At 35.1% G+C, this 27,740-nt stretch overlaps 2 protein-coding genes across 5 annotated transcripts; one reads left to right on the top strand and one right to left on the bottom strand.

Moving 5' to 3' along the window:
- Window positions 1–113: 113 nt before the first annotated feature.
- LOC128219687 (flavin-containing monooxygenase 5-like) lies at window positions 114–9,825 on the top strand. 2 transcript variants are annotated; one of them, XM_052927599.1, is made up of 11 exons: window positions 114–253; window positions 1,210–1,385; window positions 1,663–1,832; window positions 2,559–2,720; window positions 3,870–3,996; window positions 5,256–5,426; window positions 5,844–5,952; window positions 6,136–6,285; window positions 7,134–7,319; window positions 7,630–7,757; window positions 8,474–9,825. In XM_052927599.1, exons 2-11 carry the CDS (start codon window positions 1,213–1,215, stop codon window positions 8,664–8,666), a joined length of 1,569 nt encoding a protein of 522 aa, XP_052783559.1. In that variant the 5' UTR covers window positions 114–253; window positions 1,210–1,212; the 3' UTR covers window positions 8,667–9,825. The 2 variants fall into 2 exon arrangements, with proteins under 2 accessions (XP_052783559.1, XP_052783558.1); XM_052927598.1 differs by having other exon boundaries at window positions 7,624–7,757.
- LOC128219688 (ras-related protein Rab6) lies at window positions 9,750–27,262 on the bottom strand. Of its 3 annotated transcripts, none has more exons than XM_052927603.1 (8): window positions 27,102–27,262; window positions 26,800–26,858; window positions 25,066–25,119; window positions 24,744–24,849; window positions 23,625–23,736; window positions 22,838–22,931; window positions 21,579–21,642; window positions 9,750–15,062 (listed from the first exon to the last, which is right to left on the bottom strand). In XM_052927603.1, exons 1-8 carry the CDS (start codon window positions 27,169–27,171, stop codon window positions 14,995–14,997), a joined length of 627 nt encoding a protein of 208 aa, XP_052783563.1. In that variant the 5' UTR covers window positions 27,172–27,262; the 3' UTR covers window positions 9,750–14,994. The 3 variants fall into 3 exon arrangements, with proteins under 3 accessions (XP_052783563.1, XP_052783561.1, XP_052783560.1); XM_052927601.1 differs by lacking the exon at window positions 9,750–15,062 and adding an exon at window positions 17,257–19,047; XM_052927600.1 differs by lacking the exon at window positions 9,750–15,062 and adding an exon at window positions 21,192–21,447 and having other exon boundaries at window positions 21,532–21,642.
- Between the last annotated feature and the right edge of the window lie 478 nt (window positions 27,263–27,740).

Below are 27,740 nucleotides of genomic sequence, written 5' to 3'. Positions count from 1 at the left end.
CCGAATATAATAAAAAAATGCATGGAAACCCGTTTTAAAATATTGAACATTTCAAACACAAACATACAGGAGTAGTTATCTTTTATCTATTTAAACTCCCTGCGCTCTGTATGCATGCAGATATTTCAGTTTGTTTACTTCGCAATGAACGCGTTGTATATATAGTGCACGTATTACCCTTTAAAGCAAAATTTAAAGCAAAAATGGAAAGAGCGTTTTCTTAAAGTCGTTGGGACTGGGTATTTACCAGGTGGTAAGTTCATTTTATCATCTTATATATTTTAAAGATAAATATCACATTTGCTTTCATACCATTATAAATACATTGTGATATAACTTCCGCTTTGCAATAGTATCAACGGCACCCACAAGCCGAGTTTTTGAGATTTAACACGAGCGCTTAAGCACCAGTGTATAATTTCAAACACGAGGGTTGCGGGTCATATGTAGTTGTTAAATACAACGTCCAATAAATAACGTGCGGTATAAGTGTGATGCACCAGTCAATTGTAGCCACGCCCCCCCCCAGGCCCGGTGAATAGCGGGTACGTTGACTATCGGTCCAGCCAAGCCCGGCTAAAATCCCCGCTCTGCGGAGACGAACTGATGGTAAAATCTCCACCAAATGCCCCTGCACCCTAGGGACCCTAGGCAATGCCCATTCCCCGCTATATTTTGCGCAAAGACAAAACCACCGCATTCATCCGGCACTGCGGGGTCACCTGGAAGGTTAAACCACGGCCCATTTCCCGGCTATCTCCGGTATACCCCCGGACGTGGGGATGGGCGTGGTTACGATTGACTGGTGCATACAACATAATAAGTTAATAACTTATCAGCAGGACAGTGATAGAACGGTTACGTACGTTCCGATTACACTCTCAAACATTTTACAATTGATGTACATTGCATCATGGTGTAATTCTAATGGTTCTGCACGGAAGTTTAAAGCCGTATTTAGTACGTTTTTCCATTTATATGATTTACGTTTTACAGTGAATTAAAAATATATTTGACTGTTTCAAACATAAATTATTCTCAAAATGACAATTAACTGTCATTTTGTAACCTTTTATGGAATATATTGAAAGAAAATTGATTGTCTCTCGTGAAATATAGGTTTTGGTGCTCACCCGGTCAAATATATTACGTTCTTTCACTGGAACAATTATTGTCTTTGTGATAGACAAATGTCCTGTAAATCTTCAGGGTATGACAACGGATGTTGACGCGGTTGTGATCGGTGGTGGCACTTCAGGGGTGGCAACTCTGAAATGTCTCTTGGACGCGGGCCTCACCGCCGTTGTTGTTGAGCGGACAGCTGATGTTGGGGGACTGTGGAAATTCAGAGAACATGACTATGGCGTCATGAGCTTTACACATGTGTACGTTATAGTTCTTAGTGGTGTTTAAAGTGTCAATGATAGTGTCTGAAAATTAGAGTTAAATTACGTTTTCTAAGTTAAAATCGGCACCTTAAGATTAAATTATCATATCAAATTCGGAAAAGTGTGTATTTCATCAAAGCGACATTTAAAATCTAAGCTTTTAAAGGGGTAAAAAGAAAAAAAGTTATTTCTGTGCAAAGCAACCGAAATGATTATGCGTATATATGAAATAAATGGATACGCACGGGCCATGTTCTTTTTCTGTTCTTTTCAGCAATGTTTCAAAACACAACTACTGTTTCTCCGACTTTCCTTTCCCCGACGATGTTCCGGATTTTCCGCACAACACAATTATGGCGCAATACATATCCGATTATGTCGATCATTTTGGTTTAAGAGAACACATTAGATTTCAAAAAATGGTATTGAAAGTTGAACGGGTAGGTACGTTCACATGCATTTCTCTGTTTTGTCTTTATTTGTGTGGTTTTGGTGTTTTTGTTTATATTCATCTTAATATTTGAATCAATTAGCTTAGTAATTCAAAATGAACATTTATGTTCTTTGCTTTCACATAGAAATAAATGTAGCCCAGTATGTACGACTTTGACAAATCATACACATGTTAACTTCAGGCTATTTTTTCAATTAAACAGTTTAATTGGTTAATAGCAATTACTGGGAAAATATCAACCAATCAATAAATGTTTTGGTTAACTTTGACCAAACCAAAACAATATCCAGTTTTTCTAAATTGGCCGCGATGAATAGGTGTATTAGTTAACATTTTAGTGTATTACCATAAATGCTATCATGTGTAGAGTTTGTTTGCGATGTCATTATTACACAGTGCCAACAACACTAACCAATCATTGTGTGGTTTGAATGTCATAAATGACGTCATTATAATTATATTATAACTATGTAATGTCTTTTGTTGTGACGTCATAATAAAAGGCGTTGAAAGTGTGCGCACTGTATACCATCGTTATGTGTGTTTAACGCTGTAAATCATCAGATAAGTGTTATGATATAAATAGAATATCACATTCATTGCTCATTTTTATTCATTTAAGAAAGCTCGTTTTATAAAATCCGTAGTAAATGATCATTCGATTAATCGCCCCTATGTGTCGCTTGAGGTTCATTAATGAAATCTTATGTCTGCAGATGGCATATGGCTAACGCACATCAAACACGTTGAAGATGATGGCAAAACTGTTAAGCAGTCGGAAGATGAAGAAGTTATCCGTTCGAAATTTGTTGCCATAGCTTCTGGGCATCACGCTAAACCTAACATCGTAGAGTTTCCTGGCCAAGAAACCTTTACAGGTAAAACTTGAGATGCAATAAAGCACAAGTCAATTGTAACCAGGGCCCCCGAGGTCCGGGTGTATACCGGTGATAACCGTGGAAACGGGCCGTGTTTTTTTAGGTGGCCCCGCAGTGCCGGGTGAATGCGGTGGTTTTGTCATCGCGCCAAAAATGGCTGGGAATGGGCCTTACCTAGGGTCCCTGGGATGCGGGGGCATTTTGTGGGGATTTTACCAGCAGTTCGTCCACGAAGGGCGGGGATTTTACCCGGGCTTTGCTGGGCCGAAAGTCAAAGTCCCCGCTATTTCCCGGACCTCGGGGGCCGTGGTTACAATTGATTGGTGCATAAAGATGACAAATATCTCCGACGCCTTTTCATCATGGATATATGTATTGATCTTCAAGAGCATCCTTCTTGCTCAGCGGAAGGGACGTTAACCACCAACACAATATGTCCCTATAATGAAGAAATTTAAGCTCGAAAATGAATAAAGTTGCATCCTTTTAAAAGCTATTTCAGACACTTAATAACAGATTTTAAATGTTATAAAGGGGACATAAAGTTGTTGATGCGTTTAAACTCTTTGTAAAAGAGCTGTATTAAAATGGTATCATATCGGGAAGCGTTTTCCTTCATTTGGTTCATATTCATACGGAGGAAGTAGGCGGAGTTCTTATCGTGGAATAAGTAACATGCCGATGATTAACAACGATGTTTCAATAAACGCATGGTACTTATTGAACGTTTACCTTGACAACACGGCAAAGCACTCAGTAAACCCCCGCCAGTGGAATTATACATAAGTCGCGATTCGCACTCGTCGTATACAATACTCAGTAGTTGGTGCAGTCACAGGGGCAGGGTGAAACACACACACACGCACACACGCACGCGCGCACACACACACAATCATTCTTCAAAAAATATAGAATAACAATTTAAAAAAATGAAATATATCACTAGTAACAGTTCCCCTATATTATTAATAAGCTAGGGATTTAAAAAAATGAGATGGAAGGGGTCTTAGGGGTGTGTCAAAACAACGCACCCTGCCACTGTGGGTGCAGTATCTATTACTCCATAAACGCTTCAGATCACGCAGTTATTTGATTAAAAATATATTTGGCCAGTTTATGGTTATCTAGTAATGAAATTTTATTTTACAGGTAAAATAGTCCACAGCGTGTCATTCAACGATGCCATGTCAAACGGGATTACGGGCTCACGGGTGTTGGTTGTGGGTTTAGGTAACAGCGCGGTGGACATTGCTGAACATTGTGCAACCGTTGGCAGGTGAGATCGATATTTCCAAAATCCAAAGTCGAATATGACCACCCTGATAAAAATGCAATATTAATAACCCTTTAATATTAATATTTTTTTTCTCTTTGCCCGTGGTTATAAGAATTTCCAGCATGGCCAAATATTTGGATCTACTTATCTGAGGTAGGAGAAAAGTAGATCCAAAAATAAGGTCTCGGCCATGGACGCTACATATAATCTTGCCCACGGGCAAAGATGAAACAAGTACCCGTATGGAACTCCCTTTTCATTGTCATCGTACAATTCACTCCCTTGTTGAAGACCGCCATCTATAGCAGCATGGAAACTTTGTCTTGTGGCAATATTTAAAATGCTAATTAATTATTTCTCGATTTAAATGTCGTCTTAAAAACGTTTCCACTCTCCGTTTAAGAAATGATGCTGCCCTCTCCTCAGAACTATTTAAAGAATGATTGGATTATTAACATAATCTGAATTACTGCGCGCATATCCATGACAACCACGAATTATCACATATCTATACGTACATTATTTTCACTACGCACAAAAGAGTTCCACATATACATTTTACTCTGTTTTGTTTATCTGAGATGGGAAAAAAAACATCTTCCATGGCCGAGAGTGTAAAATAGGTTCATCCAAACCCACGCACAAGTTGTTCTTCGGAAACTCGGTATTCCTCGTTTCCGCAAAACCGTCTACTTGGGTGGGGTTGAACCTATCTTACACTCTCGTCCATGGTGGATACTTTAAATTTTTCTCAAGTAGGTTGTATTGGTAGAGACCACTACTTGTGTCCTTTTCAGATGGCATGAAACCTGCAATAAAAGGGACTCGAACCCACAACCATTTGTGTGAAAGGTGAACAGAAACATTCCTAAAAAAGGTGACGTCGACGTTTCAAATTGGTCGACACAAAATAAGGAATATCCCCAAAACAATATCGTCAACGATACGGTCCTTAGGCTAAACTTAAAATACTTTGGAAATATATTACTTTGGAAATCTATTAATTAGTGTTAAAAGGCGTTTGGTATTGTTTAGAAACACATTTGTTTGCTTGCAATATAAAAATAACATGAAAAGGAAAAACAACTTTTCGTTTGAAAAAAGAAAGAAAAATGGATTGGCTACACGTTTTCATTTGATTGTACCACCAGAATCTTTGGGTAGTCAATGGTTACAAAATATACAATAATTAAGAAGCTGTAAAGATAGCTTACATTGATTCGAATCTACTTAATTCAAGGTATTTTTCTGTGTTTCAGGTGTAAGCCAGTGTATATAAGCAGTCGATCAGGGGCGTGGATTGCACCAAATTACATATTTGGAAATCCGCTTGACCTGTACGCCTGCAGGTTCTTATTTAAACTGCCATGGAGACTACAGAATTTCATCGCTGAAACTGTTTTAAAGATAGTCTTTGGAGATCCAAGAAAGTATATATTTTAGTTATAACCAAAGTGTATCGTTTCTATGTTTTTAAAGCTGCACTCTCACAGATTGAACGTTTGGAAAACATTTTTTGTTTTTGTTTAAAATTTAAAATTGGCTCGTTCTTAAAGACAAAAAAAATATAAAAAAGTGGTCAAAACGTTCAATCTGTGAGAGTGCAGCTTTAAGAGTATGGAAAACATGCATAGAGTACAACAGACAAAAACATTTTGAACTGAAATTGAGTAACATAAAAGGGGGAGGATTCCCCAAACAGAAGTTTTTCCCCAAAGTTGCGCTTGCTCTGTGCCTATATTATTCCCCTCGATACTACTAGTAATGGGCTATTTTGGTATTATTTTGGTTTTATTTGATTTGAAGTGTACCTTTCATATTCAATAACAATATGAAGTATCTTGCAGATGGAACTTAAATCCCAACATGAAGGCATTATCAACACAGCCAACAATATCTTCCACGCTCGTTCACCACATACAGAGGAGAGAAATCGTGCTTGTTCCGAATATAGAGGTAGTCGAGATAATTGCCTATTAAATGATCAATGTGTTAAAAAAATCAACAAAGTATCAAGTTTATTACGTCAATGTATTTATAACATTATGTAAAAAATACATTAATAATACTCAACTAAAGATCTTTTTGAAAACATTATAAACATTTGGTTCAGCTTCAAAACAAAGCTTTGACTTACAGAGGATTGCGGACAACAAGGTGATGTTCATGGACGGGACGCAGGCGGAGTTTGACAACATCATACTGTGTACAGGCTACAAGATTGATCTCCCCTACTTGGAAGACCGGGTCAGAAATGTGGTTCTGGACGACGAACACAATACAATAAAGGTGCTTGTTTTGTTTCGTTTCAAATGCCACTAAAGCTAGTGCTGTGTGGTTCTGGACGACGAATATAATACAATGGAGGTGATTGTTCAAGTCTGGTTTCGTTGCTTAATCTAGTGCTGTGTTGTTGTGGACGACGAATATAATACAATGGAGGTGATTGTTCAAGTCTGGTTTCGTCGCTTTATCTAGTGCTGTGTTGTTGTGGACGACGAATATAATACAATGGAGGTGATTGTTCAAGTCTGGTTTCGTTGCTTAATCTAGTGCTGTGTTGTTATTTACGAGGAACATACACCAATGAAGGTGTTTGTTTAAGTCTGGTTTCGTCGCTTAATCTAGTGCTGTGTTGTTGTGGACGACGAATATAATACAATGAAGGTGATTGTTCAAGTCTGGTTTCGTCGCTTAATCTACGTGCTGTGTGGCTGTTGATGACGAGCATAATTTCAATAAACGTGCTTGTTTTTTTATCTGGTTTTGACGCTAAATATATTGCTATGTGGCTGTAGAAGAACATCATGCAATAGAGGTTCTTGTTTTGTCTAGTTTTGTGCTGTGTGTTTGTTGAATATACCTATGATATGATATCTTTATAAGGTGTGTAAGGTGTGATATTGCAAACCGAAAAATGTTTAATTATCATTGTGACACTATAGCATATGTTTATCATTAATATGTTTATAATATATTAAATTTATATATATTATATATAGCATTTACTTCATCCAAAATATGTTTATTTCAAACGAACCCGCGTCGCATATGTGAAAAGCAAGTGCACTAACCGGACAACCAAAATATGTTTCGATCTTGCATTGCACTGCAATCGAGTTTAATATTCATTTCAGCTGTATAAGAGCGTATTCAGTCCAGACATAGGCCGTTCCCTGGCGTTTATCGGATTTGTCCAGCCGTCATCTGGCGGGGTGATACTGATGTCTGAAATGCAGGCCCGATGGTTAGCTGAGATTTGCAAGGGTCGGGTCAAACTGCCAAGTGAACGAGAGATGAGAAGCGCCATGGAGCTGGAAAAGGTGTGTCCATTAAGTTGTTGTGTTCAAAGATTAATTTAGCAGTAAGCTAAGTTTGAGTAAGATTTATTAAACAGAAGAAGAAAAATATAGCTACACATAAAAGCTTTAATATGTTGTCTGTAGCATTAAACAGATTGTGATAGCATGTGACCTTTAACTTACTTTTATAGAGCAGGACAAAGTAATAAATATTATAATGTATGTAATACAAAATATGAAAATTAAATATGTCTTACTTACAACATATTTGTTGTCAACTTGTTGTTTTATTTCTTTCCATTTAATAGTTATGTACCTATTGTAGAAACAGAACGCTTACAAGTACTACAACTGTGCTGGCCACACCATGCAGCGAGACCCTTTGGTGTATAACGACGATATAGCGGAGCTGATAGGGGCCAAACCCAGCCTCTTACGGTTCCCTGGTCTTGCTTGGAGGTAGTTGGTGATATTCAGTTTTTCAATCATTTTATTACAAGCATATAAACCAGTATAATGTGGTTAAACAATGCACTTTCAATTCCAATTAGTTCTTTGTGGACGGTTTAACAATTTCTAAATGCGTCAATTTAAACAATAACAAACACTTCGTAAGAACACCTATTGCAATAAAGTCTCAATAATCCTAGTAAATGTTAGAGTTTATTAAGTAACTTATTCGTGAATAAGTAACCTTGTGGAGCGGAGCGCAGCGAAGTCATTTAAAACAGCGTTAACAATGAAATAGCGCCTTTGCATATGCAAACAGCAGGCGAGGTTATATGCGTATGCGCAGTTTTACCAAGTTACTTAAACAGGAAGAGTGATCTTCAGCAATAATCTTCACAAATGAGAAGCAAAACATTGAAAAAATTATAGAGCCCCTGATTGGTTAAAAAAACACGATTTAACAAAAAAAGACACACAAGCATCTCTTTACGTGATGTACACGCTCAATTTTGTCTATATCCAATACATGCATATATAGCTTAATGTTTATAAATCTGTGTTGTCATCTGACGTTGTATGACGTTATATGTCTTCGTCGAGTGTTAACTAAGTATTGACCCTTTTGCCTTGGAGCAACGTGAAAGTTTATCTCTTGGCTGATGGAAATGTCTCTGTATTTTCCATTGTTTAATTAGTGTTGCACGTTCTGCTAACGTGTGTTTCAGACTATTGATGTCCTCTTGCGGTGCTTGTCAATGGCGACTGCAAGGTCCAAACAAGTGGGTTGGCGCGATAGAAGCCGTTAAGAAGGTTCCCATGACAGACTTAATGAACTATCTTGGATTGACCTTGTTTTTTGTTGGCGTTGTTCTACTATTGTACATCTGTAAAGTGTTTGTTGATATGTGCTGGACCTAAGTTTTATGATACGTTTCGTGGACCATAAATTCCGGTATCGGCAGATAAAAACAGTCTATACGATAGTGATGTATCAGTTATTGTGCTTGTCAACTGGGACTTTATTTATGTTTATTAATATATTTATAGTGAACGGCTAAATAGCATTTTGCGCTGTGATATTCTTAGACGTGTAAATGTATGTAAACTATTGAAAGCAAAACGTGCTCAACTTTTCAGTGAAATTTATGTTCACACCGTCATGTTCATCTGCACTTTGCAGTTGATTGTTGTCCCTCTCTTGCGTGCTCTGAGTAAAAGGCACTACGTCAACAATGATTTTCTAGAATACTGTGCATAAACTGCAAATATATACTTTATTTCATAGTTTGAAATAATTTATTTGAAAGCCCGTCTGCAAGGTTTTTGGTCGTCAATGGTCAAAGAATCTACCAGAGTGGTGGTATTTTGCCCGTATATACGTACATATGTCACGCCTCCAACACAAATGACGCAACGCCATTGGTCCAAGACTGGTCACGTAGTGACCCCATAATTCTTCACTTATCTTTATACAGTACCAAAATGGCGTCGAGTTTGTTCCAATTCCGATAATTAAATGAAACATTTCCCCAGATAGTGTTGGTGTCTTCAACAATGTTAACTGGTTGTCGACGTGATATACACGCTACGGGGTTATAATATGTTGATATATGATGGTTTCCCTTGTCCCATATATTCCATATCGAGTCAGCTACTAACTTATCATGAGTAAGTGTCGATATATATGTTAATAAGAGTTTCCTGTTGTAAGGTTTTTGGGGCAGTCTTTCCTTAAAAGAAAGGTGCAGAAAACACTGTGTTTCTATCTTATGACACGATAGAAGATCATAGTAAATCTTTCAGCATTCACCAATCATTTAATGTTTTGCTTTTTAAGCTATTAAATACACGGTTACAATCTTGTTATCAGTAATTAATATTTTCCATAAATGCATTATTCAGTAAGTAGTTAAAGGTTTATCTCTCAAAATTTATGTTTGTTATACATGTGTAAGTATGTATTGATTTTGAATAAGAGTGTCACTTTAAAAACAACATAGCTGTTCGTTAGAAGTTTATTCACATTATCAGTGAAGATTGACCGATTTACATATCACAACATATGGTTAGCTGTGTTCCACAGAACATTTACAATGTAATACAAATTGTGAAAGCGTAATATATTTAAGAAACAAAGTATATACATAAACTATTGCAATTTACAAACTCTAGTCTTTAGTAAAATTGTCATATCAAGGAGTGAACGCGAGAAGGTTTTGAGTAGTATTAAATAAACAAGAGATAGAACCTTTATGCTTTCGTCTCTCGATCTGGACATAAAATTGTACATGTTAAATCAAAGATGCCAAAAAGGGATACTTTTTTAGGTTAATATAGTGGCTAGTTCCAACATTTAAGCGTCATCTCACAGATTCACCATTTTTACAAGTTTTTTTGTCTTGGAAAGAGCAAAGTTTTGCGTAGATATCGGCAAACCAATGATAAAACATTACTGACAAAAGATCAGATCGCAGATTTTCATATTTTCGTTCGAAAATTAATGTTTTATGACTTATACCGTACCTAACGGTTTAACAAAAATGCATAAAACATCAATTTTTGAACTTTAATATAAAAATCTGCTTCCTTTTTGTCAGCAGTCTTATATCACTGGATGCCATGCATTTTCGTAAAAAAACCCGACTCGTTCCAAGACAAAAACTAAAAAAAGTTGTCAAAACGTTCAATCTGTGAGAATGCAGCTTTAAGTAAATACAAAACACGACAAGTCCACACCAACAAGCATAGGCAATATGGCTCAGTCGTAGTTTTCTTTATTTTTTTCATCTCGAACGAATCTAAGCAGTTCAAAACATTCAATTTTGTCGATTAAAATGGCCACTTTGCACCAGAGTAAAATACCGCAAAATAGTTTTGTTTGAATAATAATTATTTATATTTATAACCATACCAATGTTTGTTTACACATACTCAAGTACCAGGGCCATGTTCATATAACAAGTTGATGTCGTAATTTTAATATTAACTATGAGGTTTTGTTTTTTATTTAATAAAAAAATATGTTGCCACTTGTTACGAAGACGACAGCGAAAAGAGCATACATGTACATCAATTTCTTACGATATTGCACCGAAAAATGTATACTTTTGGTTTTAAAAAGCACAGTAAAAAAACAATAACGATATTACATATTTACAGAATTGTAAAGTACAATTGGATTTCATCTTATAAATATAGTAAATAATATTTTATGTCAGGCAAATATAATCACATGACACCAATTCCATGTCGATATATACAGCAGACACAAAATCAAACACAAGTACGATTATAACAGTCTACTTGGAGGTAACTACTTTTCCGGCAAAGACTGGAGTTATGTTTCACAAGTTTGTACCGCCAAAACTCGTTATTTCGATGTTGCTGGGACCTCGGGAAAACTTCGAGAAAACGAGCGTTTGATATAACCGAAATACAACAAGTGTATTATTTAACCCAGCACATTTGAAAAAAGTTCGACATTACCATATCATTGAAATAGCATAGTTCGACGTAACGAGATTCGACTCTATATTGCATGAAGATTTAGTTACGAACTGAATATAATTTGAAACAGCAAATTTAGATTATAAATATCCACACAAACTGACATAACACAAAAACAACTGTTGTCTCTGAAATGCAGCCAATGTCTCACGTCTCAAGAGATTTTACAGCTCACATCTTAAATTCATTTGCACAATCATTCATGGTTATGATGGGAAATTAGTAAGTGGAAGCGGTCACAATACATAAATGGCAGCTAGTGGGCTTGGCTAGCAACAGCATCCTCCGTCGTTTTCTTTTGGTTCAATGCTAGGCTCCTTCGGTCGTAATTCAATATCTGATTGGTCGGTTAAGGACTTGGTCTGTATGCCGTCTGACAAAGTTGTCGTTGAACAGAACATGGAAAGCTAAACACGTTCAAATACTAGAGTGCATATAATTATGCAGATTGATATGAATGCTAGCACAGTGAAAAGGTGCGTTTATCTCTGACAGAGACACGGCACTCGAAAGCTTATACACGTGGAAATACTAGAGTGCATACAATTATGCAGTTTGGAATGAATGCTAGCATAGTGTCTCTTACAGAGGTATTGAGCGTCGAAAATGAAGCACATGCAGTTGAAATATAATACAGTGCATACAATTATGCAGTTTGTTATGAATGCTAGCATAGTGTCTCTTACAGAGGTATACAGTGCATACAATGTTTCAGTTTTGCGTACGTGCGTGCGTGTGTGTCCTCTTACAGACGTACGGATCATTAAAAGCTTAGAAATATACTGGCGTAAAGTGTTCTCAAACATTTCTGAGTATATTCAGAGAACAGCATTTTGGCACTGGCATTAATTTGTCCTATTATGGAATGAGAGCCACAGAGCCACTCATATTCGCCAGATTAAACGGACTCATTCCCGCTTTACAAGGCCGTCGATTTGTTTTGGTTTCGTATGAAATGTGAATACAATGCTTGTTTTAAAAATAAACATCACAAGTTCAAATAAGGAGTCCCATGTTATTGCCGAGAACAGTTAGTTACGCCTTTCAAAATAAGATTATTTCATGCCTGGATTTACATACTATGTCCACACGATTATCTGTCAGTTGCTGTTTGGTCATTAAAGGCGAGTTAAATTCAGTTTCAACAGTGTTGCCACCATAATATCTGTGAGTCCACAGAGGACGAGCAAACTTTGTTCATGTTTTCCTAGCCTCTATATAATATATGTGCATGTATTGTATAATAGCAAGGGAAACATAAAAAAGCCGTTATTGTTGTTAACTTGATAAAGATAGGCCGGCGTCTAATAGTGGGTGCATTATGGCTTGACCCCGTCACATCTCAAGAGAGTGACCCATCGATTTTACAACTATCGGTTGATGGAATATTCGCCAATAGAGTAATTGTGTACCAAAAATACCGCGAGACCTGCGAATGATCTTTATGATTGTCACTTTTTGCACTTGCTTCTGTACCCTGTGTATGAGTACATAAAATGTCAAGGGGTAAATGCGAAAAGGTTCTAAAAGGTGTACATGCCGATATATATATGTTAATAAGGGTTCACCTTGTAAGTTTTGGGCAGTCTTTCCTTAAAAGATGCCCTCTTACTCCAAAATAAGATTTACACAATTAAAACAATTGTTTCAATTTACCAAAGAGGAGGATGAATAAATGTCGAAAACAGAAAGGTGCAGAAAACACGGTAAATCTTTCAGCATCACCAATCATTTAATTTTTTTGCGTTTTATACACGGTAACAATCTTGTTATTAGTAATTAATATTTCCATAAATGCATTATTTAGTAAGTAGTAAAAGGTTTATCTCTCAAAATTTATGTTTGTAATACATGTGTATGTATTGATTTTGAATAAGAGTGTCACTTTAAAAACAACATAGCTGTTCGTTAGAAGTTTATTCACATTATCAGTGAAGATTGACCGATTTACATATCACAACATATGGTTAGCTGTATTCCGCAGAACATTTACAATGCAATATAAAATGTGAAAGCGTAATATATTTAAGAAACAAAGTATATACATAAATTTATGCAATGTACAAACAATAGCCTCTAGTAAAATTGTCATATCATGGAGTGAAAGCGAGAAGCTTTCAAGTAGCATTAAATAAATAAGAGATAGAACCTTTCTGCTTTCGCCTCTCGATATTGTACATGCTAAATCAAAGATGCCAAAAAGGGAAACTTTTTAGGTTAATATAGTGTCTAGTTCCAATAATAAAGCTGCACTTTCAAAGATTGAATGTTTCGACAACTTTAATATTTTTTTGTCTTGGAACGAGCCAATTTGTGCGGAAAAGCATGGAAACCATTAATTGATACGAGACAGCTAACAAAAAATCAGATTGCAGATTTTCATATTTAAGTTAAAAATTGCTGTTTTATGCATTTTTTTTAAACCGTTAGTAACGCTTTAAGCCATAAAAATATTATTCGAACGGAAATATGAAAATTTGCGGTCTGATCTTTTGCCCGCAGTCTTATATCACTCGTTTGCAGAGATTTACGCAAAAATTGGCTCATTCCAAGACAAAAAAAAAAAATAAAAAAAAATGTCAAAACGTTCAATCTGTGAGAGTGCAGCTTTAATTAAATATAAAACACAACATATTCACACCAACAAGCATAGGCAATATGGCTCAGTCGTAGTTTTCTTTATTTTTTTTATCTCGAACGAATCTAAGCAGTTCAACGCATTCAATTTTGTCGATTAAAATGGCCACAAGCACCAGAGTAAAATACCGCAAAATAGTTTTGTTTGAATAATAATTATTTATATTTATAACCATACCAATGTTTGTTTACACATACTCAAGTACCAGGGCCATGTTCATATCAAAAGTTGATTTCGTAATTTTAATATTAACTATAAGGTTTTGTTTTTATTTAACGAAACAATATTTTGCCGCTTGGTACGAAGGCGACAGCGAAATTGGCATACATGTACATCAAGTTCTTACAATATTGCACCGAAAATGTATACCATGATTTTAAAAAGCACAGTGGAAAACAATAACGATATTACATATTTACAGAATCGTAAAGTACGATTGGATTTCATCTTCTAAATATCGTAAATATCTCCTTTTTCTGTCAGGCAAATATAATCACATGACACCAATTCTAAAGTTTTACAGATGTCAATATAAAAAGCAGACAAAAAAATCAAACACAAGTACGATTATTAAAGTCTACTTGGAGGTAACTTCTTTTCCAAAAATCAAGGACTGGAGTTACGTTTCTGGTCATAAAGCCTTCGCTCCAATTCAATAGATCACAAGTGTGTACCGTCAAAACTCGTTATGTCGAAGCTGTTTGGACCTCGGGAAAACTTCGAGAAAACGAACGTTTGATATAACCGAAATACAATAAGTGTATAATTTAGCCTAGAACATTCGGAAAAGTTCGACATAACCATAACATCAAAATAACGGAGTTCGACATAACAAGATTCGAATGTATATCGTAATGAAGTTTTAGTTACGTGTTGAATATAATTTGTAAGAGCAAATTTAGATTATAAATATCCACACAAACTGACATAACACAAAAAAACAACTGTTGTCTCTGAAATGCAGCCAATGTATCACGTCTCACGTCTCACGTGATTTTAAAGCTTACATCTTAAATTCATTTGCAAAATCATTCATGGTTATGATGGAAAATTAGTAAGTGGAAGCGATCACAATACATAAATGGCAGCTAATGGGCATGGCTAGCAACTGCATCCTCCGTCGTTTTCTATTGGTTCCATGCTAGGCTCCTTTGGTCGTAATTCAATATCTGATTGGTCGGTTAAGGACTTGGTCTGTATACCGTCTTACAAAGTTGTCGTTGAACAGAACATCGAAAGCTAAAACACGTTGAAATACAAAAATGCATACAACTCTGCAGATTGATATGAATGCTAGCTTAGTGCAAAGGTGCGTTTATCTCGGACAGAGACAAAGAACATCGAAAGCTAATACACATTGAAAAACTAGAATGCATACATTTATGCAGCTTATATTAAAGCGTTATCATTGTGAAAAGGTGCGTTTATCTCGGATAGAGATATGGAGCATCGAAAGCTAATACACGTGGAAATACTAGAGTGCATACAATTATGCAGTTTGGAATGAATGCTAGCAGTGTGTCTCTTAGAGGTACGGAACATGAAAAGGTAAAACACATGCAGTTGAAATATAAAACAGTGCATATATTTTTTCAAGTTTGCGTACGTACGTGCGTGTGTGTCCTCTTACAGCTGTAAGGATCATTGAAAGCTGAGACGTATACTGGCATAAAGTGTTCTCAATCCCTTCTGAGCACAGCAGTTTGGCACTGGCCTTAAATTGTCCTATTTTGGAATGGGAGACACAGAGCCATTCATATGCGCCCGCTTAAATGGACTCATTCTCGCTTAATAAGGCCTTCGATTTGTTTTGAAATGTGAATACAATGCTTGTTTCAAAAATAAAAATCACAAGTTCAAATTAGGGCTCTCATGCTATTGTCGAGAACAGTAAGTTACGCCTTTCAAAATGAAATAATTGTATGCCTGGATTTACATACTATGTCCACACGATTACCTGTCAGTTGCTGTTTGGTCATTAAAGGCGAGTTAAATTCAGTTTCAACAAGGTGTTGCCAACATAATATCTGTGAGACCGCAGAGGACGAGCAAAGTATTTTATGTCTTCCTAGCCTATATATATACTATATGTGCATGTATTATATAATAGCTAGGGAAACATAAAAACCCGTTGTTGTAGTTGAATTTATAAAGATCGACCGACCTCTTATAATGGCTGAATTATGGCTTGACCTCGTCACATCCCAAGAGTGACCCATCGGTTTTACCGCCATCGGTTTAAGCGATATTCGCCAAAAGAGTAATTGTGTACCCAGACCGCGAGACCTGCGAATGACATATAGAGTGGCACTTAGCTCCTGCTTTTGTACCCTGTGTATGTACATTTATAACTGGAACGAGTCCGAGTCTATTGATATAATAACTGATAACTTTTCATAGTGCTTAAGGTAAAAGACTGATGTAGGACTCTCAAATGTCCTCAGTGCAACACAACTGTTAACTCGCGCCCGATGGCCATGACAGAAAATGACTTAGTACTTGCAGATGGTATAGGTGTAGAAAATTTCTCTGGTTCAAGTGAGGGCAGAACCTATATAATGCAGGAATATGGATGCTTATTTCGTATGCGAACCATTCATGTTATAAATGGGGATATACTACCATTAGAATAGTATGACAAATGTATATTGCAGCATCACAAACAAACGATGCTTGATATTAAAAGTACGATATTTTTTACCAATTACTTTTACCAGTTTTTTTTTTATTTCAGTGTTACCGCCTGACGTGATGGCAAACATCACAGATTTTTTACCACAATTACGACTACGACAACAGTGACATCGAGGCTATGAAAACACTTAAACTGTTACAGAATAACAAAAAAACACACAAAACAAACAAGAAATAGAGAGGATGAGATAATTACCTCATTGCATAAAAACTGAGACACCCATGTTTCCATTTGTGCAAATGCCTACTCCCATGCTCTATGAATATTAAAACATCATTGCGCACATCAAAACCACACTAAACATTGCACACAACATGCAAGACAAGTGCACAGGGAGCGAAGGCCATAAGAGACAGACATGTCACTCCACCACTTCCTTGGCCATGGGTTTTGATAAACATGTGTTTTGTCGATGTTAACATGTGTAATAAGATTCGTGTGAATACTTTGGACGTTCTTTTTAAGTTCAAGCTAGCATTAAAGCTTTTCATAACAGCAAAACTACTGTCGATAACAATGCTTTCACAATACCTCACCTTGTTTGCTTCTGACACACATATGAGCTAATAAAATGCATAATTAATCCATGTCTGTTTAGGTTACATTTACATAAAGCAATATTCTTAAGTGCATGCTTTCACAATGGCAGAAGCAGGAAAAAGGCTAGATTCATATTTACATATTTTATTTATCCAATATTTACTACAAAAATGTTTTTTAATATGTACAACCAAATGTATCCCTCAACAACGTTATCACAATTAACAAGTAATGAGAAACTAGTATTTAAATTATTCATTTAAAAATTAATAATCGGACAATACCAATTTGAGGTAATATCTATAATTAAGGGCAATAACTCTGAATTTAATTATCCAATAGGAAGTGTTAATTCCCCTTTCATTTGTAGCTCCAATCTTAAAGTATTTTTACTATTTCTATAGAAGAATCAGAATGAAAATAATATTTTTTAATAAATTTGAAAGAAACATTTATTAACTTATGGGATTGCACAAATAAATATACAATAAATGTTGATTACTAACCATCTTTATAGAATAATACAAAAAATATTATAAATAAATTCTAAATCCTAAAGCATACTTTCAACATTATTAGACAAATATTTGTGAATATCTCATTGTATGAAGCACAGTTGAAATTTAGTGATAGTCTATTTTAAGGACAAAATATCACTGTGTCATATTCAATGCTTGAACCAGAAACATGCTGTTTAGTGTTTGTGTTAGGTGTTTGTACATTGAATATGCTTAAACAATATATATGTAACAACATCATTAAATAAAATGTAAGTCAACATCATAAACAGCTTTATCAATTCTGAACACAGCAACAATTATACATGACTATATCAAAGCTGTTAGGGTTTAAAATGAAAATGCTGAAAAATAAATAATAAATGCTTACGCAAACATGCAATTACAAAACGTCCTTGGGTTGTGCAATGTCATTGAAAGTTGTCCATGTCTACGGGATTTTAAAACAAATAAAATAACCTTAATTCAATTGACCTTTAAATTATCATTCCCCAAGAAAACATACTGCCTAAGTATTCTGATTTAGTCTTGAACTTTGAATGATAAAATAACTTAAGAACATTTTCCATGTATTTCAAAAATAAAACATCAAAATGAGACAGTGTCGATGATCGCAATATAGTCCCTATTTTATGCATAACTCATTTTGTTCAATAGAACATTACTGTATGAACTTTTGTCTTGCTTTTAACACTCACTGGCTGACCTTAATATCATTTTGTCAGTTTATAAGTGTTATCAAACAGTATATAATAATCCTTAAAGAAGATTTGGAACTACTCAGTAAAACCCACTAGCAAAATGCTTGTTTTAATCCAATGCGTTGACTAGTCTCCTTCCATAATTGCAAATAATCAAGGGCACAATGTTTTGAAATACTAATAAAAGAAAAGCGAATACTTGTATCATGACCATGATAGATATCTAATGAGTGAGTTAAAATAAATAATAGTTTTACATTTTTTTAATTTTAGTACAAAACAATCACTTAGTGATATAAAGTGAACAACACAAACAGTAATTTTTATCCCCAGAACATTTTTTATCCAGCAACATAAAAAAACAGCCTGTCAGTAATAATGGACCAGTCTATATGTTTTAAGGGTCAGTCTAGGTTTAGTTATCAACCAGTCTCAAATTGAACCAGTCAACAATTTGTTATGAACCAGTCAATGATTGTTACGGACCAGTCATTCATACTTTATCGACCAGAAAACTTTTTCTGTCAATGATTCTTTATGCCTCAATACACATTTTAAGACTTGAGAAAGACACGCCTGGTACACATAGTCACACAAGCCTGGTAGACACAGTCACAAGCACACAACAACTATCAGCACGAGCATCCTCCTTCCTGTGGTGGGGGTTCCAGTGGCGTGTCCTTCAGAACGACCTCGGTCACTGGGGACACAATTAAGGAAAACAAAAAAGCTAGGCTACATTCAGTACTTAAATATAGCTTACATTCAGCATTTAACGGGCTTCACATTTAAAAGTATGAAAACATTTAGTACTTAAATACATGTAGACTAAGTTAAAATACTCTATATACTAAAAACACATAAAACATGCTAGAGGTTTAAGGCAGGCTTCTGATTTTATTTAAATAAGATCTAATTTATTTAGTTGAACAAGAGCGCTTACTTCACAAAATACCACTGTCCTAAATTTTGAGATAAATGGAGAAACATTAAGCCAAAGTGAACACTATAAAACAGTTTTTGCCAATTTGAAGCACATAATTCTGGAGAGACTGAGGCAACATGGCTGGTTTTGGAACCTGACCAAGATATTCTTCCAATACACATATACCAAATATGGTGTTGATTGGAAAATGGCTTCTAAACTAATTGATGAGACAAGACCAATCTTAAGGTAATATTTTTTATTAAAAGGTGTTTACTTTTGAGTGACTCAAGCCATATTGCAAGTAAATGAATAAATGTCCAGATATTATTTCAATACACATTCTGACCAAATTTGGTGATGATTGGACAAAGACTATTATACATTTGACAAGACCAGTTGAAGGTCATTTCTATAATTAAGGGGCAATAACTCTTGAGTGACTAGAGAGATATAGTGGTTACCAAACTTGTCGTAAATATTATTCCTATACACATTCTCACCAAATTAATTTTGTTGACAGGAAAAAACAGGCTTCTAAAGTTATTGAGCGGACTAGACAAATTTAAGGTAATTTCTTTAATAAAACTCTTGACTACAGCAATATTGCTGATTATCAAAATTGTCCAAGATATTATGCCCATTCACACTCTTACTAAATTTGGTGATGATTGGATTACTGGAGGTAATTTCTATAATATAAAGGCGATAACTCTCAAGTAACTGCAGGGGTTATGGCTAGTTATCAAAATTGTCCCAGATATTATGCCCAAATTTGGTGATGATTGGACAAAGGCTTCTTAAATTATTGAGTGGATGACATACTGGATGCCAACCCAATCCAAATGCAGGTGACAGTGGTCTAAATTAACACAAGCCCTGCACTGGTTAAGTGTCTTCAGGGCTTGCTTAAATTCTGAATTTTTAAAGTAGGGCTAGTTCAACATTTGATGCCAAGAAATAGTATAAAAATTCAGACTTGTTTATCCAAAGGTCTAATTTCTGAGGTTTAACTAGGTCCCTTTTTTTAAACGGGTGTATAAAAATCAGTTTATATCTGAAAATTAAGTTGGAAAAAGCTTGTTGAAATACAAGTACACATAATATAAATAAAATATGATTATATAAATGCATATCACAAACACATTACAATAATGTAGATCATTTAAATTTAGTGAGGGTTTAATTTTTGCAATTTTTACTATCCATCAGGCATATTTAAAACGAAACGAAACGTTCAATTAAACATGATTTGTTTGTCAAACAGTATGCGTCCTGGTCACTGCTTTGTCAGAATTTTGTGGAGGACTGAATAAAATACCGCAAAGTATGTTTATACATAGTGGTAAAATTGACCAAGATTTGGAAATCTGTTGACTGTTTACTGAAATCTGTTAACCACAACCTTGACCTTTGACCTCAAAAGCAAAATGGTCATCTACTGGTCAAGGACAACCTACAACCGAGTTTCATGGTCCTTGGTCAAACTATTCTTGAGTAATTGTCTTGACAAGGCATGGTCTAACGACTGCCACATAGCAGATAGACAGACATTTACAAAACTATAATTTTGCTCCATTTTTTCAAAAGGGGGCATGTAAGGTTTACATACCAGTAATTGAACAACTGTGTCTACAATTTTGAAACCAAAAAAGTGCTATAAAAACCCTCATAAATTGAAAACAATCTACAAAACGCAAGTGCAAACTTTCACCACTATTCTTTGCAGGGAAAATTACACAAAAAGAAGATAAAGCCGACATTTATCTAATGCAAAAAAAAGGAAATCAGAAGAATCACAACACTGTGTGAGCACTTACCTTCACATCCTTCAAGAATTTAACTAGTCACAAATTTTAACTTATCAAACCAAATTGAATTAACTATTTTTATTTAATTTTTATTTATCAGTAATTTCATTACAATGTCATGTTTTTTTTAATTTATGAAAAATTACACAAAATAGCTTAATTTACCCAATATGATATAACATCAATTAATAAAACATCCTTAAAAGCTGCATGAATAAAATAGTTTTTATCCCTGCAGAAAAATTAACTATAAATTGTAGCTTATTCTCTTAGGTTTGCGGTGTGGTGTCATCACTAAATCATTAAACAGATCTGAATAACTAAAGCATAGAAAGAAGTCTGGCCATTGAACACAGACATTAGCCTTATATATGGCAAAGTCTGGCCATTGAACACAGACATTAGCCTTATATATGGCAAAGTCTGGCCATTGAACACAGACATTAGCCTTATATATGGCAAATCTGAGGGACCCAAGCAATAAAGAAAGGATACTCTGGTCTTTTCTTGGTTCCTGCTGTTCCATTCCTGGCAATGCTGCTGCTACTCTTCGGAATAACTGAAACATTCACACGTATGACATTTACGAACAATTGTATGCTGCCTTTTTTCATAGTATTCATATGTTTTTATACTTTAAAAGTGCGTTCTCTCATGGAATATGTTCAGCTAAGATTCGGATGAAAAATATTAATACACCAAAAACTGTAATTAAGGACAACTCATTGTTTGTTAACAATTACTAAAGTTCATTTTTTGCTTTTGAATGAGTATTTCTAGAGTTGACAAAAAAATTTATCAACATATTCTATATGAGAAAACATGATTTAAAAAAAAACAAGAAACGCCGCAATGCGACGAAACCAGGTTTTCAATGATTGACAGAAGAACTTCAGCCTGTGTCTGTTTTTTCTATTTTTAGTAACAGTAACCTTGACCATAGGGATCCTAAATGCAATCACATGAAAGGTATCCATAAACTCTTCCTTTATACCAAGTTGGTTCAAGATATGTCAACACTAACTAAAGTTATTCAGTTTCAACTGTTTTTCTATTTTTAGTAACAGTGACCTAGAACCTAGGGACCCAAAAATGCAATCCCATGAAAGGTATCCATAAACTCTATATATAGACCAAGTTTGGTCAAGATATGTCAACCTTTCATGAAATTATTCAGTTGCATAGGTGAGCCTGACACCGCCTGGTCGCCCGCCCAGCGGCCCGAACAATGACATTCATCATTCTAATAACCAGGTTTGACTTTGGGAAAACCTGGTTAATAAAAGCATACAAGATTTTGAATCATACTATGCTTCTGAAGTAAAACGGGTTGAAACTGATATTATCGGAGATGTATTTTTGTGATAACTGGGACAGTTATGACCGTAAGATCAACATTGAACAAATTTTAACAAGTGTGTCGACTCTTACTAACTTAACTTTTTATGCTCAACTGATATCGGCTCCAATATCAAACAGCTTTGTCAACAGAAAACATATCTCACTTATGATTAAATGATTAACAAAGAATTCGAATTTTGACTTTGCTTCATTGACATACACACACTTACATATCTCTTTTTAAAATGTTTCTGGTAGGAAGAAATGTTTGAAATCATAACTAATACTTTAACATATACTTTGGCCCTGTTTCACAGTCTCTAGCTTCCCATAACAGTCTTTAGAATTATTTTTTTTGAAATTTCATGAAAATTTCTTATAATAAATATGATTACCAAAAGTGTATCACCTACCTGTTTAACATTATAACCGGCTTTTGCGCTAGTTTCAATAAACATAACATTTAATTCTTTAGCTTTTCTCTCCCCATCTTCCGATGTGACTTGTCTGAAAGGAGACAAATTTATCAGTTACTGCAAAAAGTATACTTTAGTTAAAAACCAGACCCAATGAATGACGTTGGTTGACGTTACAGCCAACACACATCAGACTATAGCTAACAATGAACATGTATCTGCATATATGCAGCATTTCATAATGATAAATCTCTGCGACATTGACCTTTCAGGTAAAGACATGGTTCTTACGCAAGGAAATTTCTTTATGTGTCAAACACATGTGTCAAATCATTTTAGAATCTCTCCCGGCTATTCCATTTAAACATATAACCCCCAAGGGAAAGGCACTTTTAAATGATGTCAACCCCCTACAGAAGCAAATTTACCCTTGTGGGGTCCAAATTAGTATAGAAAGACACCCGCATATAAAGTATTTTAATAATTGCCTCTCTCTCTCTCCCCCCCCCCCCCCCGGGTTTATGTTTTACTGGAATAGCCCTCAGTGCATGACAAAGTTTAAGCCAGAACACAACAAAGTACAAGTATTCTCTAGGTACATATATGCAGCATTGATGACACTATTATTATGATCATGTAATGTCCATGAAATATGTGGATACAAAGTCTGAAGACTCAAGTGGATACAAAGTCTAAAGCATCAAGTCGTTCAAAAGTTAATGAATGGAAAATAAGCGTGACACTGACACTGCCGGACAATAAATCATAAGTATTCAATATGTACCTTTTATCTGACAGATCTGTTTTGTTCCCCACCAGCATAATTATAACGTCACTGCCTCTCTCCGTTCTCACATCATCTATCCATTTGGATGTCTGTTGAAAACTATTGGCATCTGGAAAGGTTTAAATGTAAATCAAATGTGGTTCTGAGTAAAATTGAGAATTACCGGTAAATCGTTTATTTCCAAAAATATATTGGTTTAAACTTATGCTACCTTTTTAAAATATTATATCATAATTTTTGGCAACATTTTCTGATTCAAAAGTGACTTGTTTAGTTTTGATCACTACAATGGATTTTGAAAGTAATTCTTAAAGTTGATATTTTCACTCAGTTTGCAGTGAAAATATCATTGATATTTTCACTGTTGTTATTTGACTGATAAAACTCATTTCATCGAAGAGCATGAAAGAAAAGATTACATTTCAACATATATCTTTACTACTTATTTTGTTGAGAGATTTGAGGAATGAGAATTTGGGTCCACTTTTTGTGATTATTATACCTAGATTTTCTTTAAAAAAAACACACACTGAGATACCAGAATTTTTATTTCAAAATGAAACCAATGTGCCAGGTCAGTTTAAGTTTCATAACAGACTTATATTAATGCATTTAGTGCCTAACACCTACAAATACAGCAAATCCAGCTTACAAATAACCATAAATAATAATATTTGATAATAAGTCATAATAGACGACAACAGCCACAGAAGAGTTACACATACAGCGGGGTATCAAACTAACAACGAAAACAGCCAAAGAAGACTTACACATACAGCGGGGTATCATTTTTTACTAACAACGACAACAGCCACAGAAGACTTACACATACAGTGAGGTATCAAACTAACAACGACAACAGCCACAGAAGACTTACACATACAGCGGGGTATCAAACTAACAACGACAACAGCCACAGAAGACTTACACATACAGTGAGGTATCAAACTAACATACTTGTTATATATCATAGACAACCACAGCCACAGAATAGCCTTGTATACTGAGCGATTTCAAACTAACATACAATGTACTTGTTATATCATAAACGACCACAGCCACAATAGTCTCAGATCATATATACAGCTGGGTATGATCCGTATCAAACTAACATACTTGTTATATCATAGACGACCACAGCCACAGAAGAGTCTCGTATATAGCTAGGTATCAAACTACGGAAACGCTCTTGCCCTGCTGTATCCCACAGTTGCAGGCGAATCTGAAATGCAAGCAGTTCTGGAGTATTATCATATGATTGTATAATGTGCCTCTGAATGTAGCTTATATTTGGTTATGTTCCAAAAGCCAAAGTAGACGATACATAAATGGTGAAAGAGTATTTGAGTTTATACTATATGCATCATACATCTGCAAACAATACATGACACTTCCACTAAAGAATTTTAAAGCCAATTCAAGTATGTATATTTCTTACCGTTCTGTCTTCAAGGTACATTGTTTTTGATAAGAAGTCTATTCCAATTGTTGCCTGCAAGAAATATGAAAACATAAGTCATTTTGTCATTATCAATAAGTAACTTCTCATATTGTATTATAAATATATGCTAACTAGATTTTTGACATCTCTACTCATCCATTTGTAAAACATTCCGTTTGTGTATTTATTGATGGAAAATGTATAATGTTACACCAAAATGGCTATTAGTAAAAAAACTGGTACACTGTACCATATATCAATCATCAATTAAAACTAGTGCTCAGCATCAAGTTAAAAAAAAAAACACTGCTTAATAAAAGCCAAAAATTTGAGATCATCAGATGTGAAAACTTTCAAATATCTAGAAATAGGTCCGGCACCAGGGGCATTTGCATTTTCTTCACCAAATCAGCGCATGCCAAACATAGGTACATGTATTACATAATTGTCAATGATATGGTGTTGTTTTAGCAACTTCTTTTTTTTAGGGGGAATTCGAAATTTCATTTATATTCAGCATCTGAATCTGTGTTTTTCAACATAAATTCACGAATTTTGTCAAATAAATACCGTAATGAGAGTATGTTAACTTAACTGAAGCCAGATAAAAAAGAAATGGTTATAACTTATTCATGACCAGATATGCATTCCGATATCCATATCCAAAATTTAGTATCCAAAAAGGACAGCTGAGATTGAAAACAACACGAGGTAATACTGACCTGGTAACATGCGAGTAAGCTAGTTGTTATTCACGACCAGATAGTTAATACTGACCTGGTAAGTTGTTACCCTTTGATTTATAGCCTGTGACAGTTTTTCATGCCTTGAAATATGTTTTATTTGACACAACAAGCAACTTTTTGTTGAAATCACAGATTCAGATTGCCTACCTGGACCAGTGTGCTTTAAGTTTTTAGAACCTTTAAAGTAGGACACCATGTTTACTTGTCCTTATTCAAGAATTCTTCTCTTAAAGTGCACCAAAGTGTGCCATTTGGTAGTGGAAATGTGAAGATCGACATGCGAAGAGGGTACTCCCACCCCTCCAAATGCCTGAAATATTCCTTTGACCAGGGGAAGGCCATGACTAGTCCATATAAACAGCCGCTTCCGAGTTTTTGACGATTTTTGTTTTGGCGACTACCCGTCCATACCCACTTGATGTTTTCCTAGCCAAGAATGACAGATCCCAGTGCTAAGTATATTGAGCAGAGAAATAACGGGCACCTGCTAGATAGTTAAAAATGGCACTGCTTTGTTGACAGATCAATATGAATTTGTGTTTCATGAAACACTTGTGTAATATGGAAAAGGTATTGGCTAAAAATAATTGATGCGTAACTTTTGTGTTTTTATTAAAAAATGCAGTGTTTAATATTGTGGAGTTACAATTGAAGAATATATTTTACACTGGTATGAATAAGCGTTTAGGGGACATTATGAATACCCGAATGTTAAAAAAGTATCCTATACGTGCATCATTGTGGCTAGGCCCTGACAAGTGCACAATACAGGACGACTGTGACTTAGTTAGCTGTGAGCCAATCAAACATTGGTTACCTGATAATGTGATAGATTTATAATTAAGTAGCATTACCAATCTTGTAGTAACCATTTTCTTTCACCTTGTCCTGAGCAAACAAACGTGAATGTGTTCCTGTCTTTTATTTACTTAATCTCAACATGTTATACTTTAAACTATTTTCTTCCAAACAACATAATATTTACCTGATAAGTGTTGTCAAAACTGTCATACATAAATCTTGTGATAAGCGATGTCTTGCCAACTGAAATTAAGAAAAACAAAGCCAGCTTGTCAAGGAGCCTGCATGTATCAAAGTTAAAACAAGTTCTAGTGATTCTCTTACCATCAGTTTGATTCTAAAAATCATGATACTCACAGATGCTCCTCATTTAAAAAGATCTTATTTTTTTTTCTTTTACGTTTTAGAAAACTGAAACAGGGACATTTTTTCTAATTATTCGGTAAGAGTTTATCTTTATTGTACAAGGTAGATTTAACAACTTACCGCTTTGTTCGCCAAGAAACACAAGCTTGAACTTTCGCAGAGGATTACCAAATTCTCCACTAGATCCCATTTCTGTTCGTAGGTGAATAAAAAAACAAAGTATTTGTTTGCGAATGAACTGTCAAATTTACCGGAAGTGTAGCCACGTTATTCCAAGCACGCATGCGTCATGCATGAATCATAATTAGCACTAAAGAAAAAATACCAGCACGAAATTTCAATTTGGCATTTAGTGATATATCACCTAGCAGCAGTAATTTATTTATATTATCAAGAAAATCACGGACTGTATGTACAAACATTGAATTGAATACATATAAACACTAGGCATTTACTGACATGTTAAACATGTAGATACATTTGTTTCACAATACCAAGGACTCGGATCAAGGTCCGTGACAATACACATATTTTTTTAATTCAAGGTAGCCAAATAAAGTAGGATTTATCTTTTCACCCACTTGATATTTGACTTAGAAGGGGTCAATTCTCGTTGCTCTGTGGGTCGATAGAATTCCCGGGAAAGGGGAGGTGCACCTGTTTGAGTAGTGACATCAGGCCCGCCCGACGAAGCTCTTCAAAGAGCGTAAGTTACGTCCTGGCATTAACCATTTAACTCACTTCATTGGGAGCTTTTAA

Source organism: Mya arenaria, chromosome 15, assembly GCF_026914265.1.
Source record: "Mya arenaria isolate MELC-2E11 chromosome 15, ASM2691426v1".
NCBI lineage: Eukaryota > Metazoa > Mollusca > Bivalvia > Myida > Myidae > Mya > Mya arenaria.
The sequence above is the reverse complement of the archived record's forward strand: the minus strand, read 5'-3'. Positions and strand labels throughout refer to the sequence as shown.

What these genes read in the sequence shown, in the direction of transcription:
- LOC128219687 (XM_052927598.1), top strand. Translation starts at nt 1,213, where the DNA reads ATGACAACGGATGTTGACGCGGTTGTGATCGGTGGTGGCACTTCAGGG. An exon ending in GTCATGAGCTTTACACATGT is followed by an intron (nt 1,386 to 1,662) that starts GTACGTTATAGT and finishes TGTTCTTTTCAG; the next exon opens with CAATGTTTCAAAACACAACT. An exon ending in ATTGAAAGTTGAACGGGTAG is followed by an intron (nt 1,833 to 2,558) that starts GTACGTTCACAT and finishes TTATGTCTGCAG; the next exon opens with ATGGCATATGGCTAACGCAC.
- LOC128219688 (XM_052927600.1), bottom strand. Translation starts at nt 27,171, where the DNA reads ATGGGATCTAGTGGAGAATTTGGTAATCCTCTGCGAAAGTTCAAGCTT. An exon ending in GTTTTGACAACACTTATCAG is followed by an intron (nt 25,120 to 26,799) that starts GTAAATATTATG and finishes TATTTCTTGCAG; the next exon opens with GCAACAATTGGAATAGACTT. An exon ending in TCAGATTTGCCATATATAAG is followed by an intron (nt 21,448 to 21,531) that starts GCTAATGTCTGT and finishes GCCATATATAAG; the next exon opens with GCTAATGTCTGTGTTCAATG.